The 23,330-nt window shown below is 35.7% G+C and overlaps 2 protein-coding genes and 1 long non-coding RNA gene across 7 annotated transcripts in view; 2 read left to right on the top strand and 1 right to left on the bottom strand.

Moving 5' to 3' along the window:
• The window catches only part of LOC126737274 (PI-PLC X domain-containing protein 3-like), a 46,450-nt gene that overhangs the window by 21,891 nt on the left and 1,229 nt on the right, over positions 1-23,330 (top strand). For 3 of the 5 annotated variants that reach the window (XM_050442107.1, XM_050442104.1, XM_050442105.1), the window contains 3 exons: positions 16,366-16,527; positions 17,521-17,734; positions 18,901-19,188. In XM_050442107.1, coding sequence (XP_050298064.1) covers positions 16,366-16,527; positions 17,521-17,734; positions 18,901-19,106 — 582 coding nt within the window. In that variant the 3' untranslated portion in view covers positions 19,107-19,188. Of the gene's footprint in view, positions 1-16,365; positions 16,528-17,520; positions 17,735-18,900; positions 19,189-23,330 lie in introns of those variants that run through there. The other 2 variants (XM_050442103.1, XM_050442106.1) reach the window with 2 other exon arrangements.
• Positions 4,604-5,574, bottom strand: LOC126737278 (uncharacterized). Its single transcript, XR_007660978.1, has 2 exons — positions 5,275-5,574; positions 4,604-5,211 (listed from the first exon to the last, which is right to left on the bottom strand). It is a non-coding gene; the product is annotated as an uncharacterized LOC126737278 (long non-coding RNA).
• On the top strand, positions 5,557-8,235 carry LOC126737269 (uncharacterized). Its single transcript, XM_050442092.1, has 2 exons — positions 5,557-6,332; positions 6,397-8,235. The coding sequence occupies exons 1-2, from the start codon at positions 6,255-6,257 to the stop codon at positions 7,855-7,857; spliced, it is 1,539 nt and encodes a 512-aa protein (XP_050298049.1). The 5' UTR covers positions 5,557-6,254; the 3' UTR covers positions 7,858-8,235.

Raw genomic sequence — 23,330 nt, 5'->3', positions numbered from 1 at the left:
TATATCAACTTGTCCCCGATTATCAAGTGTGGAACAACATATATACTGAGAAAGTCATCCTAAATTAGTGATATGTGACCTATTCTCCATAAACCCATGTTAGTGAGAGCAGATAGTTTTCTTTGAGAGTAAGTTTAATTATAAATGCATATTTCAAATAAAGTTTTAGAGAAATTACACAAAATAGATATAGCTTTGTAATTAATTAAATTGCATTTATTTCTCTTAAGTAAACACACAAATTTTGTGCTTGGATTCTTAAACAATTATTCTTTCTAAAAAATAATTCTTTTTTATCACAATATTTTTGTTATAACTTATTAAAATACAATTTATGAAATTGAAAATTTATTATGTACAAGAAATTATATATAATTAGATGTGTACTAATCAAGCTATTCTAATTTAATTAGATAGACAAATCTTTAAAGTACCGCGGCAAACTACAATTTAGAAAAAGTGAAAAATTCCATAACAAGACCAGTTTGAGCCGGGCTACCATTCTTACAGTCGAAGAAGAGGCTATATTGGCAGAATGGATATTATGCAGCTACCAAAAAGGATTTCCGGTCAGAAAATTGGACATCCAATTATCTGTTAAATAATTCCTAAAATCAAATTCACGTGAAAATAAATTTTCAGACAATTTATCCGGAGATGGCTGGTATCGTGTATTTTTAGTGATCCGACTTTAACTCACCGTACGCCAGAGGCAGTTACATCTGCCAGCTCAGTGGTCTCAGAAGGAGTTATCCGTAAATGGTTTTTAACAATTAAAGAATATTTAAAAAGTAAAAGCCTAATTCAGTTACTTAATGATCCCAACAGAGTTTTCAATGGCGACGAAACTTGTTTTTATCTTTGTCCAAAACATTATAAAGTTATTGCGTCACGAGGTGCAAGAAATGTGTATAAGGTACTTTCTGGTCAAGCTAAAATAAATATAATGGTAATGATATCGATACTTATCTATATCCTTATAAAAGGCTTCCAGCTCCCATAATAAATTCCGTGCCCACTTCCTCGGGAATAGGTCATAGCGACAATGAATGGATGAAGGTTGAATTGTTCTATGAGTACATTGTAATGTCTACCCCCATTTAAAAAGAAACTGATCAGTATTTCCAATAATCCTATTTGTCGATGGTCACTCCACGCATCAGACACTTAAAATCAATCAACTTTGTACCCAGCTAGAAATAGTATTAATTGCGCTCTATCCTAACTCTACCAGAATAATGCAGCCCCCAGATATTTTCGCTTTCAAACCTTTAAAAACAGGGTGGAAAAAAGCTGTATTAGAATTTAGAAGATAAAACCCTAATGAAGCATTAATCAGTTTGCTCCACTGTTAAAAGGTGTTATAGAAGAATACGCGAAAGCTGACACTATAAAATATGGATTTCGAGCGAGTGGAATACTTGAAACTCGCCATCTATTGATTTTAGTAAATGTCTTGGTACTAAACATATGTGTTATATGAATGAGTTACTACAAGATTGCAATAAACAAATGGAAGAAACTGACCTAACTGGTACCTAGAGACATAGATTACATACGATTAGTCCAAAAATATAGTTGGAGAACAAAGAATTAAAATCTTTGAAATGATGAATCACTTCGATGAAAATAGTACCGATGAGTTTATCATATTGTACAAAGAATTTAAAACAATAACGAAACATTTTTATGGGAAAACCATGGAACACATGAACCTAAGAGATTGAATGATGATATACTTACATATGTACTGTTCGTTAGTCCCTTCTAGTTTGGAATATGCTAGTTCTGTATGGTCTTCATTTTATAAATCGCATATTGAAAATATTGAGAAAGTCCAAAATAAATTCTTAAGAAATTGTTCTTTTAAACTTAAGGTTCCATTTGCTAATGGTCACACTGATGACAAATCGGTCATGTCAGTTCTCTCTTTGGACCCACTTGAGTTAAGGCATAATAATTCAGACTTGTGTTTTATTTTTAAATTAATATCTGGCATGACTGAATTTTCAGGCGCAAAAATTGACTAGAATTAAAAAAAACTCTTCTATATAGATTTTGATAGAGGTTCTTATGGACAGCACAATCCTATAACTAGAATGCAACGTTCTTTCGATAGATATAGTCTTGACTTTGGCACGTTTCTTTTAGCAGTTTTAGGAGTTCTCTCAAATTCATTAGAAACTCTTGACTTTAACATGTTTCTTTAATTAATTTGTAACATTGATTTATGTCTTAGTATTATCTAGCTTAAGTTGTATTAATATTAGTATCTTTTGTATTATTTTATTTTTGTAAAATTGGTGGATACCGTTATTAAATAAATAAATATGGACACAGAAAATATTCATATTGTTTTCCAAAACAGTGCTAAAATAGATTATGTTGAAGAGATCACTGAAGACACAAACACCATTTTGTCAAAGCACATTCTCATAGATAAAGAGCCTTTAGTATTTTCAGTAGATATGACAGAAAAAAATGCTTTGAGATCAGCCAGAGAAAATTAAGGAAGTAATGCAAATTTAGTAGAAGATATTATACATATAGAACGAGCTTTGGAAGGGATTTTTGAAATAAAGCAAACAACCAAGAATAAAGCAAAATATATTTCTCTGACAGAATTTACAAATTCAAACCAGAAAACGTTATCTCTATTGACGAAAAATATGGAAACAAACGAAATTAACACCAGCCTTTGTGGTTTGGCAAAAAAGTAAATAGTCAAAGTCAAAAAGTGCTTTATTGTTTAAAAAAATATACATTTTTGTTAACAAAATATGATATACGTTTGTTAACAAAACTGATACTCAAAATATAGCTTAACAAGATGAATGAAAATAATTATACCTCAATAAAGGATTAAATATAAATTATAAAATATATAAAGTAGTGGTAAAACATATGATTTAAGTTATAAAACAAATTATGAAATAGTAAAACGGAATAAAATATCAAACTCTGGCAAAACTTGACGTATAAAAAAAAAAGGTATTAAAACTAGTAGGTATATCATAAACTATAAAATCAATTAAAAAACATATATAAATAAAACTTTAGCGTCATTCACAACAAGAAAGGAACCCATAAAACTATAATATATACAAACTTATATACAATAATCTCAAGGACGTTCCGGTAGAACTCTTCCAAATCATAATAAGGTTTGCTTAAAACTGACTTCTTCAGCAATCCTCTAAAAGTCCTTAATGAATTAGTATCTTTTAAACCAATAGGCAAATAATTAAAAACTTTTCGACCCTCATATAACAATGACCTCTTTACCCAAGTATTGTTAGAAATCGGTAAGAGTAAATTTCTGACGAGTCACATGCAGTGGTGTTGGACCTTGCAGCCTACTAGGATTTTTAAAAATAAGGGAAGATGTTTCCAAAAGGAAGAGAGAAGTCAGCGTCAAGATCCTCTGTTCCCCAAAGTGCGTTCTGTAGGATTCTCTTTGAGAAACATTTACAATGAATCTAACTGCCCTCTTTTGAGTAGTGAAGAGGATATTTAAAAGACCTTGATTAGCCACACTCCAGAACAGTATACCATACAGAGATGTGACTGAAATAAAGAAAATATATACAGTTCTAGCCAGTTTGTGACCCAATTCCTCCCTAACTTTTCTCACTCTATTAAGTGTCCTTTAAGTAGGACACTCAATAGAGTCTCCTGCTTAAAACCAGGATATGCTCCTCAAAACGCAGATCACAGTCAATAAGGATTCCCAAGAACCTAGCCACAGGCACCTGAGGAAGATCTCCATTAAAAAGTAAATCTGTGAGATCACATTTTAGTCCCATTAAGTGAGTCTTCATCAGATTTATACACAAGCAAATGCAGTTGAACCACTCTTTAACGATAATTAGATCATCAACTATTGTTCGCTTCAGCCGCCCAATGTCCATGTCCTGCCATAGTATTGAAGTATCATTGGCAAAAAGGGTGAAGTAACCAGAGATATTCTACTGAGCAAGATCATTAATTTATAGCAGGAACAAGACAGGACCCAAAACAGTGCCCTGTGGGACACCACAGTTAACTTCCAATGATGAGGATCTTGCTCTCAAGCACACAACATGTTGATAATGGCAATCAAGATAAGATTGAAACCAAGAAAGTAATATAAAAACATAACCAAAAAATATTACTTGCAGAGAGAAAATTATTAAAAAAAAGAAAACACAGGTAAAGGGTTCCGGTATGGTAAAAGACAGTGCAGTTAAAAAGGGTGGTTCCAAGTCTGAAACACTGGACACAGACGCGGGTAAGAAATTAACAATTTTGCAGCCACACATCAGAAGAATTGTCACTGACTCCGAGAGTGAAGATGAAAGCCAGTAAATTTGAAGAGTTAACTATTAACTCAACTGCTGTTGGAAAAATATGTTTCATCTGTACACATAACATAACTAACATTTTAAAGGACATTTATTGTATCTTTAAGTAATACTTAGTTGTAAAATATTTTTGAATAAAAACCTACATCTTATAACCTAAATTAAATTATTTAACACCTAACCATATGCCAATCACTGATATTAAATGAGCCAATATCAGATGGCACATAGTCAAGCCCTAAAACAATGAAAAACCTAAATTATTCTTATTTTTTTTAATTTCAAAAACATTTATATAAATAGTAATTTAAAAAAAAACTGGTTAGAACTCTCCATTAAACCACAAAAATATATGCATACATTTGATTTAAATCTGAATAAACAACTTTATTATTTGCAGTAAGTTTCTTAAGTGCCCAATCACTGTATAGCTTACCCTATTGGCAGTAAATTACCATAGTAACTTGTAAAGTTATTGAAGCAATTGAGCTAAAAATTCATCAAGCTCCGATATTTCAATTGGATGCTTACTCATTGGAGATCTTTGTTTTGAACAGCCACTTTCACTCTCTATCACACTCTTCTCCCTGTTTTGATAAATTTCTTGTGAAATTATTGCGTCTTCTAATTCCGAAGTAAATATGTATTCTGAATTTTGTAAATTCCTTGCATTTGTAACCCTTTCATTTTCAACTAGCTTTTTTATATCTATGGATTTTTTAATGTCTTTCATACTTCGGTTAATAACTATAGACTCTCCAGGAAAAGGGTAGGGGCACTTAGTGTTAAGACACATCACTATTGCCGATTTAAAATTTATTTGTTGAACAGTTAGTGCTTGTCTACACAAAGGACATTTGTCTACCTCCTAAAAAAAACGCATATATTATGTTCTAAGTGCTAAGTTGATGCCTATACTATGTTTGCTCACCTGCATTATAGACTGCACTCAGGACCATTCAGAGTTTAACAAATATGATTTAATTTAAGAATAATATTAAATGTAAATAATTATTTAGGTTATACTTCATACAGTAAATAAACAAAAAATTGAAACTGGAGGGTGATTTAATTAAGGTTAGGGTAGTGTCTCCTGCACAGCCATTAGTATTTTAAATAGATTGGTTAAGGCAGCTTTAGAAGATGGTATATTCTGGCCCCTTGGTGCATGAGTCGCATTGTTTTGCGCTTTTTTTGCGGGAATAAATTTACATAAAATATTATGTTTTTGGAAAAGACCATATGAGGAGCAGACTTGCAAAATGCATTTTGTCCAAATTTTCCATATTTGAGATAGAGATGGCGTTGCATTCCTATGATGAAATACCAACTTTTTATGAACATTTAGACAGTCAAACTGCATTAAGTCCCCGTGTTATTAGGTGGTAAATTTCACCCAGACAAACAAACTGATTTAAGTCCAGTCACGTTGTACTTTCAAAGCGCATTTTGTCCGTAAACGTGGACAAAACGCATTTCGATGGAGATTTTGTTCATTTTAGCGATCCACGTGTTAGAGCTCGGTGTTGTTTACAAGCTTTTTATAAAACTAGAATAAAAGTATTGTTTTCGAAAAAAATGGAAGGGTTAGAAGGATAGCATATTGTTGGTGATAGTGTTGATAGGGGCAGTAGGAAAAGAAAAAGAAATATAATAAGCCGCGAGAGAAAAAAGCAAATAAGGTAATTTATAAGGTTAGGTTTTATAAATTAAGTTAATATTTTTTATTTAATCTCTAAGGTATTCAAATTTGGATATCAATCTCGACAATTTTGACGTAGTTTGTGATCATAAAATAAAAATGCTAATTTTGATTGCCAAGAATTATCAAAACAAGCTCTGCTAGAGATTCGCCAAACGTTTTTTGAGCACCCTGACAAAATTAAGCAGGATAACTTACTTGCTAGCTACATGGATATTAAGGAGCCACAAAGAAAACGAAATCGAAAAGAAAATGGAAAGCCGCATAATTTTTCCGTTAATTATTTCGTTCGTAAGTTTGGTCATCTAATATGTATTTTAAAATATAACTATAAGTTCAAATTCCTTTTAGGTGTTTCTTAAAGGTACTAAGAAACAAATTTGCCAGAAACTCTTTCGGGCTCTGTTCAGCGTTTCCCAAAGGCGAATAAATACAATTTCTAAAAAAATTAAAATTGGTTCAACCCTTACTGAAAAAAGAGGAGGAGATAGAAAGTCTCACAAGTTTGCAAATAAATTTAATGAGGTAAAAAAATTTATAAGCAATCTTAAAGGCAAAGAAAGCCACTACGGCCGTGCCAAATCAAGAAGAATTTACTTATCTGCCGAATACAGTATTGCCAAACTTTGGACAATCTATAATCAAAATGTGTCGGCTGATCAAAAAGTAAATTATAAACACTTTAGTAGAGTTTTCAATAATCACTTTAATATAGGCTTTGGTAGCCCGGCTACGGATGTATGTAATTTTTGTGTTCGAACTGCAACACAAATCTGTAATGCCAGAAATATTATTGACAAAAGCGAACTGCAGACCAAACTAAAAGTTCATAAGGTTAGAGCATCTCAGTTCCTCAAAATAATGAAGGAAGAACTACCTAGCTCAGTGTCTTTTTGTTTTGATTTGCAGCAAGTGCAGGTTCTTCCAAAAGTTCCCATACAAGATGCTTTTTATGCACAGCAACTTTCAATTTACTTTTTTTGCATTACAGCCACTAATTGTAAAAACCCAGTTTTTTATTCATGGATGGAACACCAAGCTGGTAGAGGGGCCACAGAAATTTCATCAGCAGTACTTGATTTTTTAAAAAGAACTAATTTTGCCCCTAACGTAGACACTCTTCGGCTCTTTTCTGATGGATGCGGGGGGCAAAATAAAAACAGCTTTATCATCCACATGCTTATGTTATGGCTGCACAGCTTTGCTCCAGAAACAATTAAGAAGGTAGAGGTTATCTTCCCAGTCCGGGGACACTCTTACCTTCCAGCAGACAGAATTTTTGGGAGGGTGGAAAAGATCCTAAAGCGACACGCGGTCATAAAAACACCTGAAAAATATTGTGAACTTTACAAACAAGTAGGAGAAATTAGACAACTTGGAACGAATTGGTCATTGGTTAATATCAAAAAAGCTTCAGTCTCTTTAAAGAAAGTAATAGGAATTAGCTTAAGTAAGAGAATAATCATTAAAAGAGGTACGGTCTCAAAAGTGGTGGTAAAATCTGAATCTTTATATCGGACGGATGATCCAGCAAAAAAATTCCAAACTTTGCTAAAACCCAAAAAGCGCTTGGATCAAATCGTTCTTTCTAAAGTACGGCTTGGACATGAAATAAAACAGAAAAAACTTGATAGTTTAAAAAAATTACTTGTTACGTTATCTGGTGACAAATGGTACGACACAGACCCTGAGTTAAGATGGATGGCTGAAATATTTGAAAATCTTGCTGTAAGCCATAATGAAGATCAAGAGTACGAAGATGGTGAAGAAGCTTGCGAATGCGCTGAAACTGATGAAAATAACTTCATTTAAAATTTAAAAAAAAACAAGAGATATTGTTTTTTTGTTTTCTTGACATGTCTAATAATTTTATTTGTTTCATGTTTATGTTTGAATAGAATACTTTTTCATTTAAGACAGTTTATTCATTTTGTAAAATTATAATGACATTCAAATTGCATTTTGTCCACTATAGATAATCAAAATGCATTTTGTCCACCAATTTTTTGTATTTTTTCAAGTTGTTTTTTCACTTTCTTGTACAGAAACTCGTAATCGAGGTCCATACACTCAATGCCATTATATGATGACATAATTTTTTTTTTCTTTCATTTAGTTTTTGTATAGTAGTTTTTTGCGTTTTCTGAAAATTGGTAAAAATGGACAAAATGCAATTTGCAAGTCTGCTCCTCATATAAGGCACATATACATTATATCTGTCTTGTTTATAAGCAGGCAAGTTGATGAATTTGAACTTCAGTCCATATTTTTAGTCTGTTGTACTATTTGTTTTTTATTGTTATTTTTGAGTTTTTACCAATTTTTTTTACTAGTTGTTATTTTGTACCATATGTCGAGTTTGGGTTCCACATATTTTAAATGTGACTATTGCGGCTTTTTAATTAATAGTCAGTGCCAAAATTATTTGGAACACCAAGGTTTCCTAGTATATCTTGGGGAGAACCAGGGTATCACCTTCGAGCTTTGCACAAACGAGGATAATATTTTAACTTAAGTGACCTAAAACACAACAAATTAGATGACGAAATGTTGGTTTCATTCATTTATGCCACAAAACCTCTGTGGGATCCGAGAACCCTTTTACAATCAAGGAATAAAAATAGGTTGAAGCAATTATGAAGCATGGAAGGTCAAAACTGTAAACACCAAAAACTCGAGTAAAAATATATGGTCATTTTACAGATAGGCTTGTCTCTAGTGGATGAGATACAAGTCACGGATATCACGGATAAAAGTCACGTGTATGGTGCGCATAAGGTCAAAACTGACACGAGTTCTGTAACTTTTGAATTTTTTTACAAAATACACCAGAATCTCCATAATCAAACGGACAGATTACAAGAGATTCACAAGTAAATATTTAGTTTTTAAGGAAAGATATTTTTTAAGTGTGAAATATTTTTAAAGTATTATTATCACTCGACCATCAAAATAAACTTACCATTTTAAAATATCCACAAAAAATCAAAATGAAAAGTGAGCAACAACAAATTTATAAAAACTAAGCCGCAAAAAATACAAAATTAGGTTAGGAATCCTAGGAAGAATCTATTTGGTCGAGATTTCACCTTAAAATCCCGGTTAGCCTCGTCGGTCGCAACTAGCTGATTTCACCGGTTAATTCTGAAATATGGGTTTTTTTTTGTACCGGGTTGATTCTAAATGGCCCGGTTACTGCCGGTGCAACCACCGGTGAATTCTGAAAAGCGCCATGCAAGTAGAATTTGATATTTATTTATATTTTTATAGAAAATAAACAAATACTTTTAAGCCGCGTATCCACCTGACAAACGGAACGTTTAGAAACATTTGCAATCGTTTACAAACACGATGTTTATCCGGTGGATACGTCGGTCACTCACATCAAACGTTTGCAGGCGTTTGTCACTGTTCCGCGAAAAGTTGGTAACTTCAAAGGATTTGACTTGTTTGTGGATTTCTGCCTGATTTCAGTGGAGACGCGATATTCTACGTTTGTAGATAAATAGATATTTACATAGCTCGCTAATGCTTTCATGATGGCGGCACATACTTCAGGAATTATTATAGAAATGAGCTGCTTCGAAACTCTGAAGAGGTACATAAGACTGGCATAGGAATCTCCTGTCGCTAGAAAGCGAAGTGTGATGGCCAGTCTAATTTCGGCTCGCTAGAGACGCACTCTCGATAGTTCGTGTCAATTTTAGATATTTCTGGAGAAATTCTTGAGAGCAGAAAATCAAAATATCTTGGCGAAACTCGAGTAAAATTTTTGAATAAGCTACTCCTGTCAGTTTTGATATCAGAAATCAGCTGCATAGAAACTCTAGTTTTTAAAAAATGAGACACCCAAAATCTATGTTTCCTTCTTTTTTTCTTCTTTTCTTTTTCTATTAGTGCACAAAATACTAATGCAGCACAGGCAGCAAGTTTCTTTCTACTTAACGGGGCCATTTTTACAATTTTTCTATTCTCGGTTTTCCTCAAAATAAAAAAAAACCTGGATACACGACAAACGCTCTCAAAACTGCTTTGTGAACAATTTTAAATAACATGTGCTAATCGGTGGGTACTTCGTTTTGCAAGCGTTTATCAATATTCGCAAACGTTTACAAATGTTGCTACAAATGTTAATGCTAGTGGATACGCGGCTTTAGATACATAACTAGTGACTAATCATTATTTTTAACATATAATGACTAGCATGTATTTCTTGATACATCGTTTTGTCTCTTTTCCTCTAAGTAATAACAGATTTAATAAAGAAAAACATAACAACAATTATGTTTACAATGTAAACACCGCAGCTATGTAGTGTTAGAGTCTGATGATGATGAGTGAACTCATCGAAATACATAACTCTTGACAAAAGATTGGCATTTTCATTTGTGGAGAAAAGTCTTCCTGCCCTTCCCAACCCGCTTAAGATTTTAGAAATTTGATTAAATAAATTATCAAAAGTTTTTAAGGTTACCTAACTATACCAAGCAAACTACGTCAAGCAGGGAACACCTCATGGTGGAACCAAGAATTAAGCGAGCTAAGGAAGACAGTAAGAAAGCTTTTTAACAGAGCCAAAAGAACTGGCGAGTGGAATCTATACAGACAACACTTAACCAGGTACAATGATGCTATAAAAAGAGCAAAAAAAGAAGGGTGGAGGAAGCTATGCCGGGACATAGCAGAGACACCAGCATATGCTAGACTCCACAAGGCAATATCCAAAGGGCCACGACAAACCCTAGGCTCTTGTCTAAAACCCGATGGAGAATATACGACAACCGAGGAAGAAACGCTTGGCTTAATGCTGAACACGCACTTTCCGGGATCGAAAATTCTCCACCAACCAGAACATACCCAGGACCCAACTCCTATCATTCCGAACAGGGGCAAAAGGGAACACTGGGAACTAGCAATAAAGGTAGTAACCTACGAGAAGGTTAAATGGGCGATAAATTCCTTCAAACCATTTAAATCTCCCGGAATGGATGGCATAATGCCAGTCATGTTACAGCGGGGTAGCGAACTGCTGCTGCCTGCACTATGTAAAATAATGCGGGCAAGTCTAGCCACGGCGCATATACCAGAGAGGAGGGAAGCAAAGGTAGTATTTCTACCAAAGACGGGGCGCGACTCCTATGCGAAACCTAAATCCTTCCGACCAATCTGCCTTACATCATTCCTCCTAAAAACAGAGGAAAAGCTCATAGAAAGGCATATCAGGGACAATGTATTACGGGTCAACCCTCTACATCGACACCAGTATGCCAACCAAACAGGTAAATCTTGCGAATCAGCGATTCACGAGATAACCCAGAGGGTCGAACAATCTCTGAACAACAAAGAGATCGCCCTAGGAGCTTTCTTAGACATTGAGGGAGCATTCGACAATACATCATATGACTCAATCAACCGTGCGATAGCAGCACGAGGAATACATCCCATGATTGGCGGCTGGATAACCCAAATGCTAAATCATAGGAAAGTAGCAGCAAATCTCAACAGCACAACGGTTAAGGCCAAAGTGTGCAGGGGAACACCGCAAGGGGGCGTACTGTCACCGCTGCTGTGGAACCTTGAATCGGACAGCTTGCTGACACGACTGGAGAGGCAGCTTATCCTCGCTATAGGATATGCTGACGATATAGTCATCCTTACACGAGGGGGTAGTCAGGCTCATGTATTCGAAAAAATGCAAAGAGCCCTGACTACTGTCGAGCACTGGTGTGAGGAAGAACAACTAAGGGTAAATCCCACAAAAACTACTCTGGTTTCCTTTACCAAAAGAAGGAAACTAGAGCCCATTAGAAACATAAAATTTTATGGAGAAAATCTGCGACTTGAAGACGAGGTCAAATATCTAGGTATAACCCTGGATAAAAAACTCAGCTTCAAGAAACATGTAATCCAGGCTACAAATAAAGCCACGAAAACTCTTATGTACTGTAAGAGAATGTTCGGTAGATCATGGGGACTGTCACCAAAAATGGTACATTGGATGTACACGACAGTGGTTAGACCCATCATTACATACGCAGCACCTATATGGTGGCATGCGGCAGAAAAGAGGACTGTAATACAGATACTCAACAAAACACAACGAATAGCATGTCTGGGCATAACAGGAGCGATGTCAACAACGCCGACTGCTGCCCTAGAGAACCTGATAGGACTAAGCCCGCTACACTTAGTGGTACGGGCTGAAGCTATAACGGGGGCGAAAAGACTGCTGTCAAATGGCGCAACAATCCTATCGAAAGATGGGCACAATGCCTTATTTGACAAGATACAGGACCTTGGGGGCCTGGTCCTAAGAACAGACAGAACCAAGGTCACATACCTAGACAAACCTTTTGTCATCAAAGAGAAAAGGGGACCACTGGACGCAGAAGCGGACAGGCTCAGGCAAAGAGGTTACTCAGTATGGCACACGGTAACCAAACGATCCAAGATCGGGGTAGCTGTGGGCATGGTGGAGGACGAACAACAGGGCAGACAACTTATGCTAAACCTGGGCCTCGAAACAACAAATTTACAGGCAAGCGTAATAGGAATACAAACCTGTGTCCAACTGATGAGAGAAGGGCTGCCAAGAGGCAAAACCTTCGCAATTTTCACAGGAGACCAGGCTGCAACACTTGCACTACAACAGTTCGAGACTAAGTCAAGGACTGTGCAAAGCTGCTGGGAGGATCTCAGGAACCTCGCCGAAGCGCAAAATAGGCCAGAGATAATCCTAGCAGAGAATATGGGCAACAATAAGGCTGCAAGAAGGGCTATCCAACTTGCAACCCAGGGAGCCAGCAACAGCCTGGTAGGCCCTGAACCAACATGTTGTGTCAGCGATAAGACCTGGAAGAGGGAAATCGGCAACTGGCTAACAAACCAGAACAAATTCTACTGGGAGCAGCTGCCAAAGATGGAACAATCCAAACAACTTATAGGCAGCCCACCCTTCAAGAAGGGTGAGAACATACTGGGCCTCTCCAGACAACAACTGCGAAGGGTCGCAGGGCTATTTACAGGCCATGCACCCAGCAGGAAACACCTGCATACGCTAGGGAAATCAGTTACCTCGCTATGTAGGGGATGCAATGAGGAGGACGAAACAACTCTTCACATACTGTGCTTCTGTGAAGCATTTAATCAAACCAGGGCAACATTCCTGGGGGAAGAGAAACCCTCACCAGAGGGTATAAGAAATCTACCACTGGGCACAATCCTGGACTTCCTTGAAGCTACAGAATTGAACCTGTGGGACTAAACATATGGGACACAATAGGACTGCTTCTTAGCAGACCGCAGTGTAGGGAGCCACAAGGCACCACCCAGCGGTGGAGTTTTAGTGGGTATAGGACGAAACAGACTCGACACTGAGTCCCACACTACTGGGGGCGGCGCCGCGTAACCAGTGTTCATAAAGAATTTCTCCACCGACCCCAAAAAAAAAAAAAAAAAAAAAAACTATACCAAACGCCAAGGCTACCATACACTTAAAGGATAATCCTGCACTTGCTTTCTGTATGTTCAGTTTTCATTTGTTTAAAAATGTATGTTTCTAAACAACCTGTACACACTCTGTAGTTCGTAATGCTCTTTTTCTTGTCTTTTATAGATAGATAACATATACTTTACTACACTTTGAAACGCGTTCGCGTATAGCTTATTTTTTAATCTTTGTAAAGTGTCACCCTCCTTTATCCTTAAACCCTCGTTCCTTTAACCTGGTATAAGAAGGTATCAGAAAGCCGCCAAGCTAAAGAGAGTTCTAGTATATATTTATTATTGATGAGAATTGTAAGTACCTTTTTCCATTTATTCCTGACATACGTATCCAATATTATTAAAACGTTTTACTATAAATCTCGAAATTTAGCATTGGCTCTAAGGGAGAAAGTTGAACAATAATTGGAATGTCAGTGAAATGAAAAGTTAATGCCGAAACACCTGGAAAATTTGCGGATATTTTAAAGTCATCTTAAATCAACATTTGGAAATTAATAAATATCCATTTCCAAAAATAGATCATCTTTTTGCTGAGTTAAATAATGGCGTTCATTTTAACAAAATTGACTTATAACAAGCTTATGCACAAATTAAATTATCAGATAAATCTAAACCCCTAACAGTTTTAAATACCCACAAAGGTCTATTTAGAATAAACAGACTTTCATTTGGAGTTGCATATCAAAGAATTTTTCAGTGCGTTATCGAAAGTATTTTAGCAAAGTTGGAGATTGTAGCCATCTTGTCTGTTGATATTTTAATCAATGAGGAGGATGAGAAAGCTCACATACTTATACAAAAAATGACTTATTAAAAAATGACTGAGCACTTCTCTAGATAAAATAAATGCAATTTTAAATGCGTCTGATCAGAGCGATATTACTGCTCTTAAATCATTCATGAGATTGGTTAATTTTAATGGCAAATTCATATCCGATTTAAGCACTAATTTGTATAGGCTTTTAACAAAGAGCTCTTTATGGCAATAGGGTAAATTAAAAAAATGACTGCTTTTATAAAATAAAAATTAATTAGCCTCTGCCAAAGTGTTGCTTCATTATTATCCGTACTTACCTATAATACTGAATCGGATGCAAGTTCTTATGATGTATGGATGAGGTGTTATTTCGCAGGATTATCCTAATGGTAATCTAGTAGTAGTAGTAGTAGTAAGGGTGGAGGAGCTAGAGCTCGGCAAGTAGGCCTAAGGAGTCTCTTTTCGCCAACCGCAGAACCCCCAATGCGCGGTCTTCACTGAGTCGGTGTCCTTTTAATGAAAGCTTGCACGTTGTCCCAGTCCAGATCTTTCCGTTGCTCCGAAAGTTTTTCTTCTCAGGCGACTCCACCTATCACAGATACCTAGTATGATGTATGAAGTTTCTTCCCCTGTACCGCAATTCGGATGAAGCGGGCTTTCTCTTTAACCAAGAAGGTTTAGATGCCTGTTTAGGCAGTTGTGCTCAGTCAGGATTCCCACCAAGTCTTTGATACTCTGTCGGGTCTTTGCTAGCAGTCGCATTGCTTTAGAGCCGTCATGGTCTGGTCATTATTTCCTTGGCCTGTCTACATTCTTCTGTCCTTCTCCAATTCTTCCGTTTCTTACTGAGACCGAGACAAGGTTCGAGACCTACGAAATCGCTAACAAAACTTTGTCTTGCCAGTTCGTCGGCCCGCTCATTGCCCTCGTCCTGGCACCCACCTCAGTCTCACTTCCCTGTGTGCTGCAAGTCTTTCCAATGCGTCTCTGCATTTCTGGGCTAGCGCTGAGCTGGCCCTGGATTTGTGGATCGCCTTGAGGATAGCTTGACTATCAGAGTAGATGTAAATCCCTCCGTTACCTTCCAATGCTTCTCGTTTTCTGCTACTTCAAGTATAGCAAACACTTCCGCTATCCTAATTGTAATACGCGCCCTATAGCATCTTGTACCTATTAGATTCCGAAAAGCTTTATAGTCAGCTTGACAAGCAAGGAAATGCAAAAATGTAAGAAAAAAACATGATTATCTGTTTAAAATCATACTGTGCTTTAAACGTCATTTAATTACCGTTAAAAAAGCACCCTACACTTCTAAATAATTCCGTAGATTAAAGGAACCAATTTTCGTGATATTTTATTCAGTTTTGTTGTTTGGAAACAAATGAAAGGTAGACAATAAACGCATTAGGATCTGTGAGCATCTTGTGTCCTTCCACTATGACACTAGGTCTATTGTGGCTCTATTATGATCTGACACTTTGCTACTCTATCTTTCATATAACTTTTGATGATTATTGGTTAAGAGAACAGATAGGAGAGGCTCTCTGTCTGGAGAGGAAATACGTCATAGAAATATACCTGTCAATCATCATCATGCAGACGTTGTAAATCGTTATTGGTTAAATTCAAAATAACTTGGACAGTTGGATTGGCGCTGAATTCAAAAACCATTTTAATTTGGCAATTTAATTTTAACGTGCTAGATTGCCGTATTTGACTGTATTTAGATCAAACCAACATCTGTTTAAGTTACCATGATATATCCAAATGTTTTTTGAAAATGCCTTATATTTTTTGTATATAAGCAGTTGTTATATATTGGTTGTCAAAGTATTTTCACACTTAAAATTTGTTGGGACAGCTACAGACTTTAAAATAAAAGACATATAATATTAAGAAATAAAAAAAAAAATGAAATATTACTACAAACATTGATGTTAGTTTTGTACGTAAAACCTATAAAATTGAACACTTTTTTACTCTTTTTTTGCTTATTGTATTGGTGTAGGACACCAAAGTTATCTACTTGAAAATTCTTACACAATTTTTTTTTTAAGGTCGTTATATTAGATTTTCAACATTTTTATGGATTTACTCAACAAACACATGGAAAATTAATGCAAATGTTATTAAAAACATATGGAACCAAGCTTCTGCCATATTCTGATCATATGGATCATTTATCTCTTGATTATATGACAAGTCAGTTTAGCTACCAGGTACGCATCTAAATTAAGGGCGGGTCAAATATGATCGAGACAAATGCTCTGACACGTTTATTTGCTATCGAAAAAAATGTACAAAAATTTGCCGTTTTTCTAAGTACTTTTCCTCACTATTTACACATTTTGTTCACCTTTTTAATGCCGGTATAGAAGAATTTCTTGGGCAACTCGGACAGCCATGTGCGCACAAACTCCTCTACTCCTCTACCCCGTCATCGGTGTTGAATTTTTTACCTCTGAGGGTTTCTTTCAGTGATCCAAATATGTGGTAGTCGCTAGGTGATACATCCGAACTGTAAAGAGCATGTTTCAGTACCTCCCACCCCAATTTCGATATTGTATCGAGCATCAAACCCATGGTGTGAGGGCGCGTTATCCTGGAGAAGAATCACACTTCTTGATGGAATGCTTCTTCGTTTCGAGCAATAAGCGGGTTTCACGTATATTTTCAGATGGTTAGAATGCAGAGAGTAGAGTTTAGAGTAGTATGCAGTATTGATAGAACGTTGAATGCGCAGGAAGTTGTGCGCGGCGAATGATATCTGGTATGATGACCCACGATCGGCGGTCATGAGGCTCATTCTCGACGATTTCGCGGCCATTCTTGAATGCTTTAGCCTATTTAAATATATTCACTACCGAACTGATTGCAGACAATTTCAAAGCAAATTTTATTCATTTTCAACAAAAAAATTGGGTATTTTAAACACCTTCTCACATTGAAACACGAATGACAATACGGTGAGCAACAGCGGTCGGCACTTGACGTTTACTCATGATCGTTAGCACGCGGGTGAAACATGCGCTCCTGACAAAAACTATGCCACAATGTTCGTAAGGGACCCAGCTATTACATACTCGAGCCACGACCTTGAAAACATACATGCTATCAGTATGTCTATCATCTACAGCAGTTGTCTCGATAATATTTGAACCGCCCTCATATGCTTTTAAGAATTTAAGAACATAAACATATTTTTTTTCTAGGTTATAACTGTCTACAGATCAGATGCTGCACGTTTTGGACAGCCTTTATTTTGGCCCTCTGCTAGCTTTCCCACTCCTTGGGCTAACACCATAGATCACAATGCGTTATTTAATTTTTTGGATGACAAAATTAAGGATAGAAAGGACAATGTTGGATTTATTACTCAAATTGTCCTGACTCCTACTTTAACAGATATTTTATTTAATTCGTGCAGTAAGTATTCAAGATGTTAAAAACTCTTTATTCCCTACTAGTACTATTACTATATATTCTGGCCATATTGTCCTTATCTTTAAAATTTTCGTGTCGTGTCTGCTTTTAAAAAAATAACTGGTGTCTGACACGTGCCCACTGTGATGTGACTGTGACATACCCAGCATTAATTCATTCATATTATCCGGATGAAACATCCATTTATTATTTTTAATTTAGGATGCTAGAAGCATGAATTTTTGAAATGAGCTTTTCTTAAAATTTGTGTTTTCCGCCCGCTATTGCATAGCTGTTGATTGCCTTGCCGGTGGAATGCTTATTCTGAGAAATACTCGAACCAAATTTTGGTTTACATATGTCTGTTATCCAAAAACTGATCGACTTTTCCTTTTGTAAACTTTTTAACTGATTTCAGTTTATGCTCGTTTTGTTCCGAAGTATGGTTCAGCCATAATATCCACAGCCTCAGCTGTAAAATAGATTCTGTTCAATTTGTTTGAAACGTTTTTCTGGTAGGAGGATTGGGAAAACGGACAGCATCAAATAGCCCGTAAGATCACCCGATTTGTCCTCTTGATGTTTTTTTGGCTAAATCCATAGAAAATTTACGGAACCGCATCACTAATGAATTCCATCAAATTCCACCAGATATTAATAACGATGTGTGGGAAAACTTTGAACAGTTGCTTTACTATGGAGGTGACCGACGGACATTTTTAATTATTAATAAGACAAATCCTAAGTACTAATAAATAAAATTCAATTCAATATCCCAATAGCCCATGACCTTCGCTAAGGAGTTGAAGTTATAGTGATGGAATTTATGTGTAAACATGTCCCCCTGAAAACAAAAGTATACGGATTCGAGGTTTTTTTTAAATGTTCACATCCAAAGCCGTAAACTTTGCTGGTCTGTTTTTCATGGGCCACCCTGTATAAGCTGCAATACGATTTTAAATCTTACAAAATTTTTAGCGTAGGTCATTGTCAAACACTGCAATATTACCTTTATGTGAAAGAATAGATTTAACGATTTTAATACCTATGATTGTATTTGGTTTACTCGTCAATAATTCAATTATGAATAATTCAATTTTCTACTGCATGGAATGAAATCGTTTTTTTTTATTATTTTTTATTTTTTAAATGGGTTTTATGTTTTTCAGCAACTCTTGAACAAAAGCTGGCTATAGACTTCGAGGACCTAAGGACTGGGTGGATCTCTAAGCAAACTCCTGGCAGAAGGGGCGTGAATATAGTAATAGGCGATTTTATAGATTTATCAGATAATTTATTTACAAAAACTGTAATTAATCTAAATTTAAAGCTACTTAGAGACTTGCCTAAGCGCATGACCTCACCCATAAATTAAACGGTAAGTCTAAAGAGTTGTTGAAATTTACTTGTTATTATTTACCATCTCATGTAGTAATAAATGATTGTTGTGTTGAAAATGTAATATTTCTTCAAGACCTGATTTCTCAAGGTAATATTTAAAAAAAGGATAAATCGGTGGATTTAATATATATACAGATATATACAGTGCTTTCATTTCACAACGAACCACCCTTAACAAGTACTAAAAAAAACACGGGAATTTAGATATACAGGGGGACGTTTAATTTTATATTTCACAAAGTTCTGTCAATCAGCTCCTCACCTCCAGCTAACCTCACTTTGATATGTCAAATGGGAACCTCCATCGTGTGACACATCATTAAAATATCTATTCAACAGTGCCAAAAAAATTAAATCGGTTGACGTACCAGCGAATAGTGACCAAAAATGTCTGGGAATAATGGATCTTTTGTCCATCATTTTAAAGGGGAGGCAATCAATCTCTAACCAAAACGAAAAAAATTAAATTGGTTGACGTATAAGCGAATAGTAAGCAAAAATGTATGATAGTAAGACACATTTTATAAGCTCAAACTTTAGTAGTTGCCTCATAGTGTCACACATTATGTTAAATGAAAAACAATTTTCCTTTCTTACTTAACCAAAAAAATTGATGCAAGTTGAATGGATTTACCAGTAAAAATGTATGGTAATAAACAGTGCATTGAGTCCAAATATTTTTGTGTGGATGAAATTGGTGTTGGGATACTAAACGAAAATAATTTTGTATTTCCAATAAGATGGATCTCCCCCGCACTAGGCTTTGACAGTTCAAGAGTGGCTTAATGAACAGTTTCCACGGATGTGTATTGGCAGGCGTGGTGCAATTGAATGGCCCGCACGGTAGCCAGACTTAACACCACAAGATTTTTTCCTTTGGGGGTATTTGAAATGCAACGTTTATATAACTCCACCTAAAAGTATTAATGATTTAAAGGATCGAATTACTCGTGAACGTAGAGATATTAGCGGACAAGCACTTGCCAATGTTCGTGAGGAATTTCGAAAATAGACTTTATTATTGTCTCGCGAATAACGGAGCACATTTTGAGTACTTAATAAATAAATTCTGTGAACAGATTGAATTTTTTATTTTTTAAACATCTTTTTACACCCTTACTGTTTATAAGTATATAAACTTAAATGTTTTTATACACTGTTGGTTGATTTTATGTTCTTTAAAATGATGTATCATACTGATAGCGATTTGACATACTTTGGTATTGTAAATGTCAAATGGCTATCCGTCGATCGCCTATAGTCCTGGAGCTGGGATTCTAAAATCATGAGTTGATCTCGATACGATCACGACTTCGAATTCGATCGCGACTCAGACGTAACGAGCAGGGTGATTCTAATTAATTCTGAATTTCAATTGTCGACTAAACTCGTTTTATTCGATCTCTCCATAAATCTTAATTTATTAAGTTGTCTCTCATCTCTTGTATTTAAAATATTAATGAATCGGTCAGCAAGGTGATTGTCCATAATTTCAGTAGTTTTATGGATCCAACGACTTGCAGTAGTTTCGCTAATTCCAAAATTAAAATCTTGTCCAATGCTTCTTTGAATTAGATTTATTAGTTGTTTGAGTTTAAGCAAGCTTCTTGATTAACAAATGAAAAGATAAACATCGATAAAGCAAATACGTTTAAAAAAGATGCTGACGCAGTATGCGCGTATTAAATAAGTAAGAAAATATCATAAAATATAAACCTACGGACCGTAAACCGTAGGTTTATATTTTATGGAAAATATATCTCTGGGGCATACGTTATACCCAAGTGTGTCGTCGACAAATCGTTAAAAACCAGGCAATCCGCAAGACACTCACTACTGAAAATTTTTTTTAGAATCAGTCATATCGAGTAATCGCGTCGAATCATAATTTTGGAATCCCAGTCACATAACACATAAGAATGTATTCTTATGTGTTATGTGATCCCAGTACAGGGTATACTGTCGATAAAATAACACTATTCGCTGCTACGTCAACCGATTTACTTTTATTGGCACTGTGGAATAGACATTTTAATGCTGCTTACAATCATGTGTCACACGATGGGGATGCCCATTTGACGTATCAAAGTGAGATTAGCTGGAGGTGATAGACCGAACTTTGTCAAATATAAAATTAGACGCCCCCCTGTATATCTAGATTTAGGTGTTTTTTTTAGACGGTATTAAGGGTGGTTTGTTTTGCAATGAAAGCACTTTAAATATGTATAGTAACAGCCATATCTCTTTTGACTATTTTTATTAACTATACGGTTAAATTGAGCAGTAAGCACCTATAATGAAAAGATATTTCTATATTTTGAAGGTTTAACACTAGGGTTAAATACTTCCGGTTGGTGAGTATCTCTAACTGTTATTAAGCCTAAACTAAAATACCTCACTACGCCGCTAACTACTTTGCTAATCAGGTGTAGACCTGATTAGCAAAAGAATCCTGGGTTGTGTCGCTTCTTGTACATAATCTTGGCTTTACTTCTATAGATATGCCTGATTTAGATTCTTCTCCTACTCTAGTCTATTTTCAATCCTCCATCTTTCGAAAACTCCATACTTACAGAGGATGGTGACTCAGTTTTTCAGAAGTTTGTCTTTTGACGCTGCGGATCTGGTTGCTTTCCCCGATTTAAAGGCAGCCTTGTCGGGGTATTTTCTGGCAATACACCTGGTCTTCTCCGTAGATATATCCTGCGAATTTATCCGTTGGATGTTCGTGGGCTGTTCAGCCCTCTGGATGATGGTCTTGATGAACTTCTTCAGGAAACCAGTCTACTGCAAATCTCTACTAATATATTCATTTATGCGTTAATGATCCCCACTTTGGTAGATGCAGGATGGTTGAACTCATAGTGTAGGTATTGTCCAGTCTGTGTGTGTGTCTGTGTAGGTTTGCTGTAAAGAAATGATATGAATAGAGCCTGTGAACAGATTGATGTGCCTATGCCTCCATGGTGGTTCTTCACAAGGAGAATTAGAATGGGTAAGCTTAAATCTTTCTCGGTCTCCATTGTGAGTGGTACTAAGAGAAGGGTTTACAAAGCTTTTAGGAAATATGGTACTTTTTTACCTGACCCCTTGCGTACCAAACCGACTGATAGATTACTAATGATTTGATATGGCAGACATCAGTCTACATCAACGTGCCTATAGGCGAGTCTCTAAATATCTATATTTATCTTTTAGTTGGCGCAATATTTTTGAAAAATAAATTTTATATAAAGTCTGGCAAATAACTAAAATTTCTATATAGTAAAAATCATATAGTGGTTTTATTCTATATAGTGGTTAGGCTGGACTCCTGTTCTCGCTATATAATTTTTAAATACATTTTTCTAAACATACTCTTACTACTTCAAAGTACATAATATTTTTTTTAGGTGTTTAGCTATTTTGAATGTCATGTACATTGGTAAAGTTTTATTTCTTTTGCGATTTATTTAAGAAATTTACTGCCGGCGGACGCCAACAAATTGATCTAAGCTGAGTTGCTGTACTATTTTATGGATGTGCTTGATATTTGTCGAAAGCATAGTCCTTCCCTTCGAACTTCCAAACGGGAATTACACTCTCTGAACTATATGAGAATAAGATTAGCTCCTGCTGCCCGCAGAAGGCGTCCTAGATTGGTCGGAAACGCATGCAGCGTTGGAATAGGTGAAAGTGTCTACTATTCCAGTATGAAAATACGTTTTTGTCGCTGTAGTAGTATTTTTTCTATTGAGGTTAGGAACGAAAAGTGTTTTGGATCAGTTTGACGTTTCTCGTTAAATTTTAAAAAAATTGACTAAGTCCTATAAATTTTTGAGAGAGGTCTGTGATGAGAATTCTCTATTTCGTGCATGTGGCTGAGAGAGCACCGAAGATGACCAACTGTTATCTGATATCTTATATAATAAATTAACTGATATCCATCTGTTCTGGTTCAACTTCGCAAATAGTGACTAAAATCAACTGTGCACGGAGATCATCGTATTTATATTCATTGCTGAGATTGTAAATGTCAATAAAAAAACTGTCAGAAAAATTTTAAATTACGAAACTCTGCGTGAAGTTGGTCCCAAAAGATTTAATAGAATCTGACTTGCGTTTAAACCTGGATATTCCCATAGGATGTTGAATCTAAGCGGCAATTCATACGCATATTGGAAAACTCATGCATCCCTAAGAATAAAAAAACTAAGGA

This window comes from Anthonomus grandis, chromosome 6 (assembly GCF_022605725.1).
Source record: "Anthonomus grandis grandis chromosome 6, icAntGran1.3, whole genome shotgun sequence".
Lineage (NCBI taxonomy): Eukaryota > Metazoa > Arthropoda > Insecta > Coleoptera > Curculionidae > Anthonomus > Anthonomus grandis.
The sequence above is the reverse complement of the archived record's forward strand: the minus strand, read 5'-3'. Positions and strand labels throughout refer to the sequence as shown.

Coding starts and splice junctions, on each gene's coding strand:
- LOC126737269 (XM_050442092.1), top strand. CDS start 6,255: ATGGATATTAAGGAGCCACAAAGAAAACGAAATCGAAAAGAAAATGGA. Junction 6,333..6,396: donor ATTTTTCCGTTAATTATTTC/GTTCGTAAGTTT, acceptor AATTCCTTTTAG/GTGTTTCTTAAAGGTACTAA.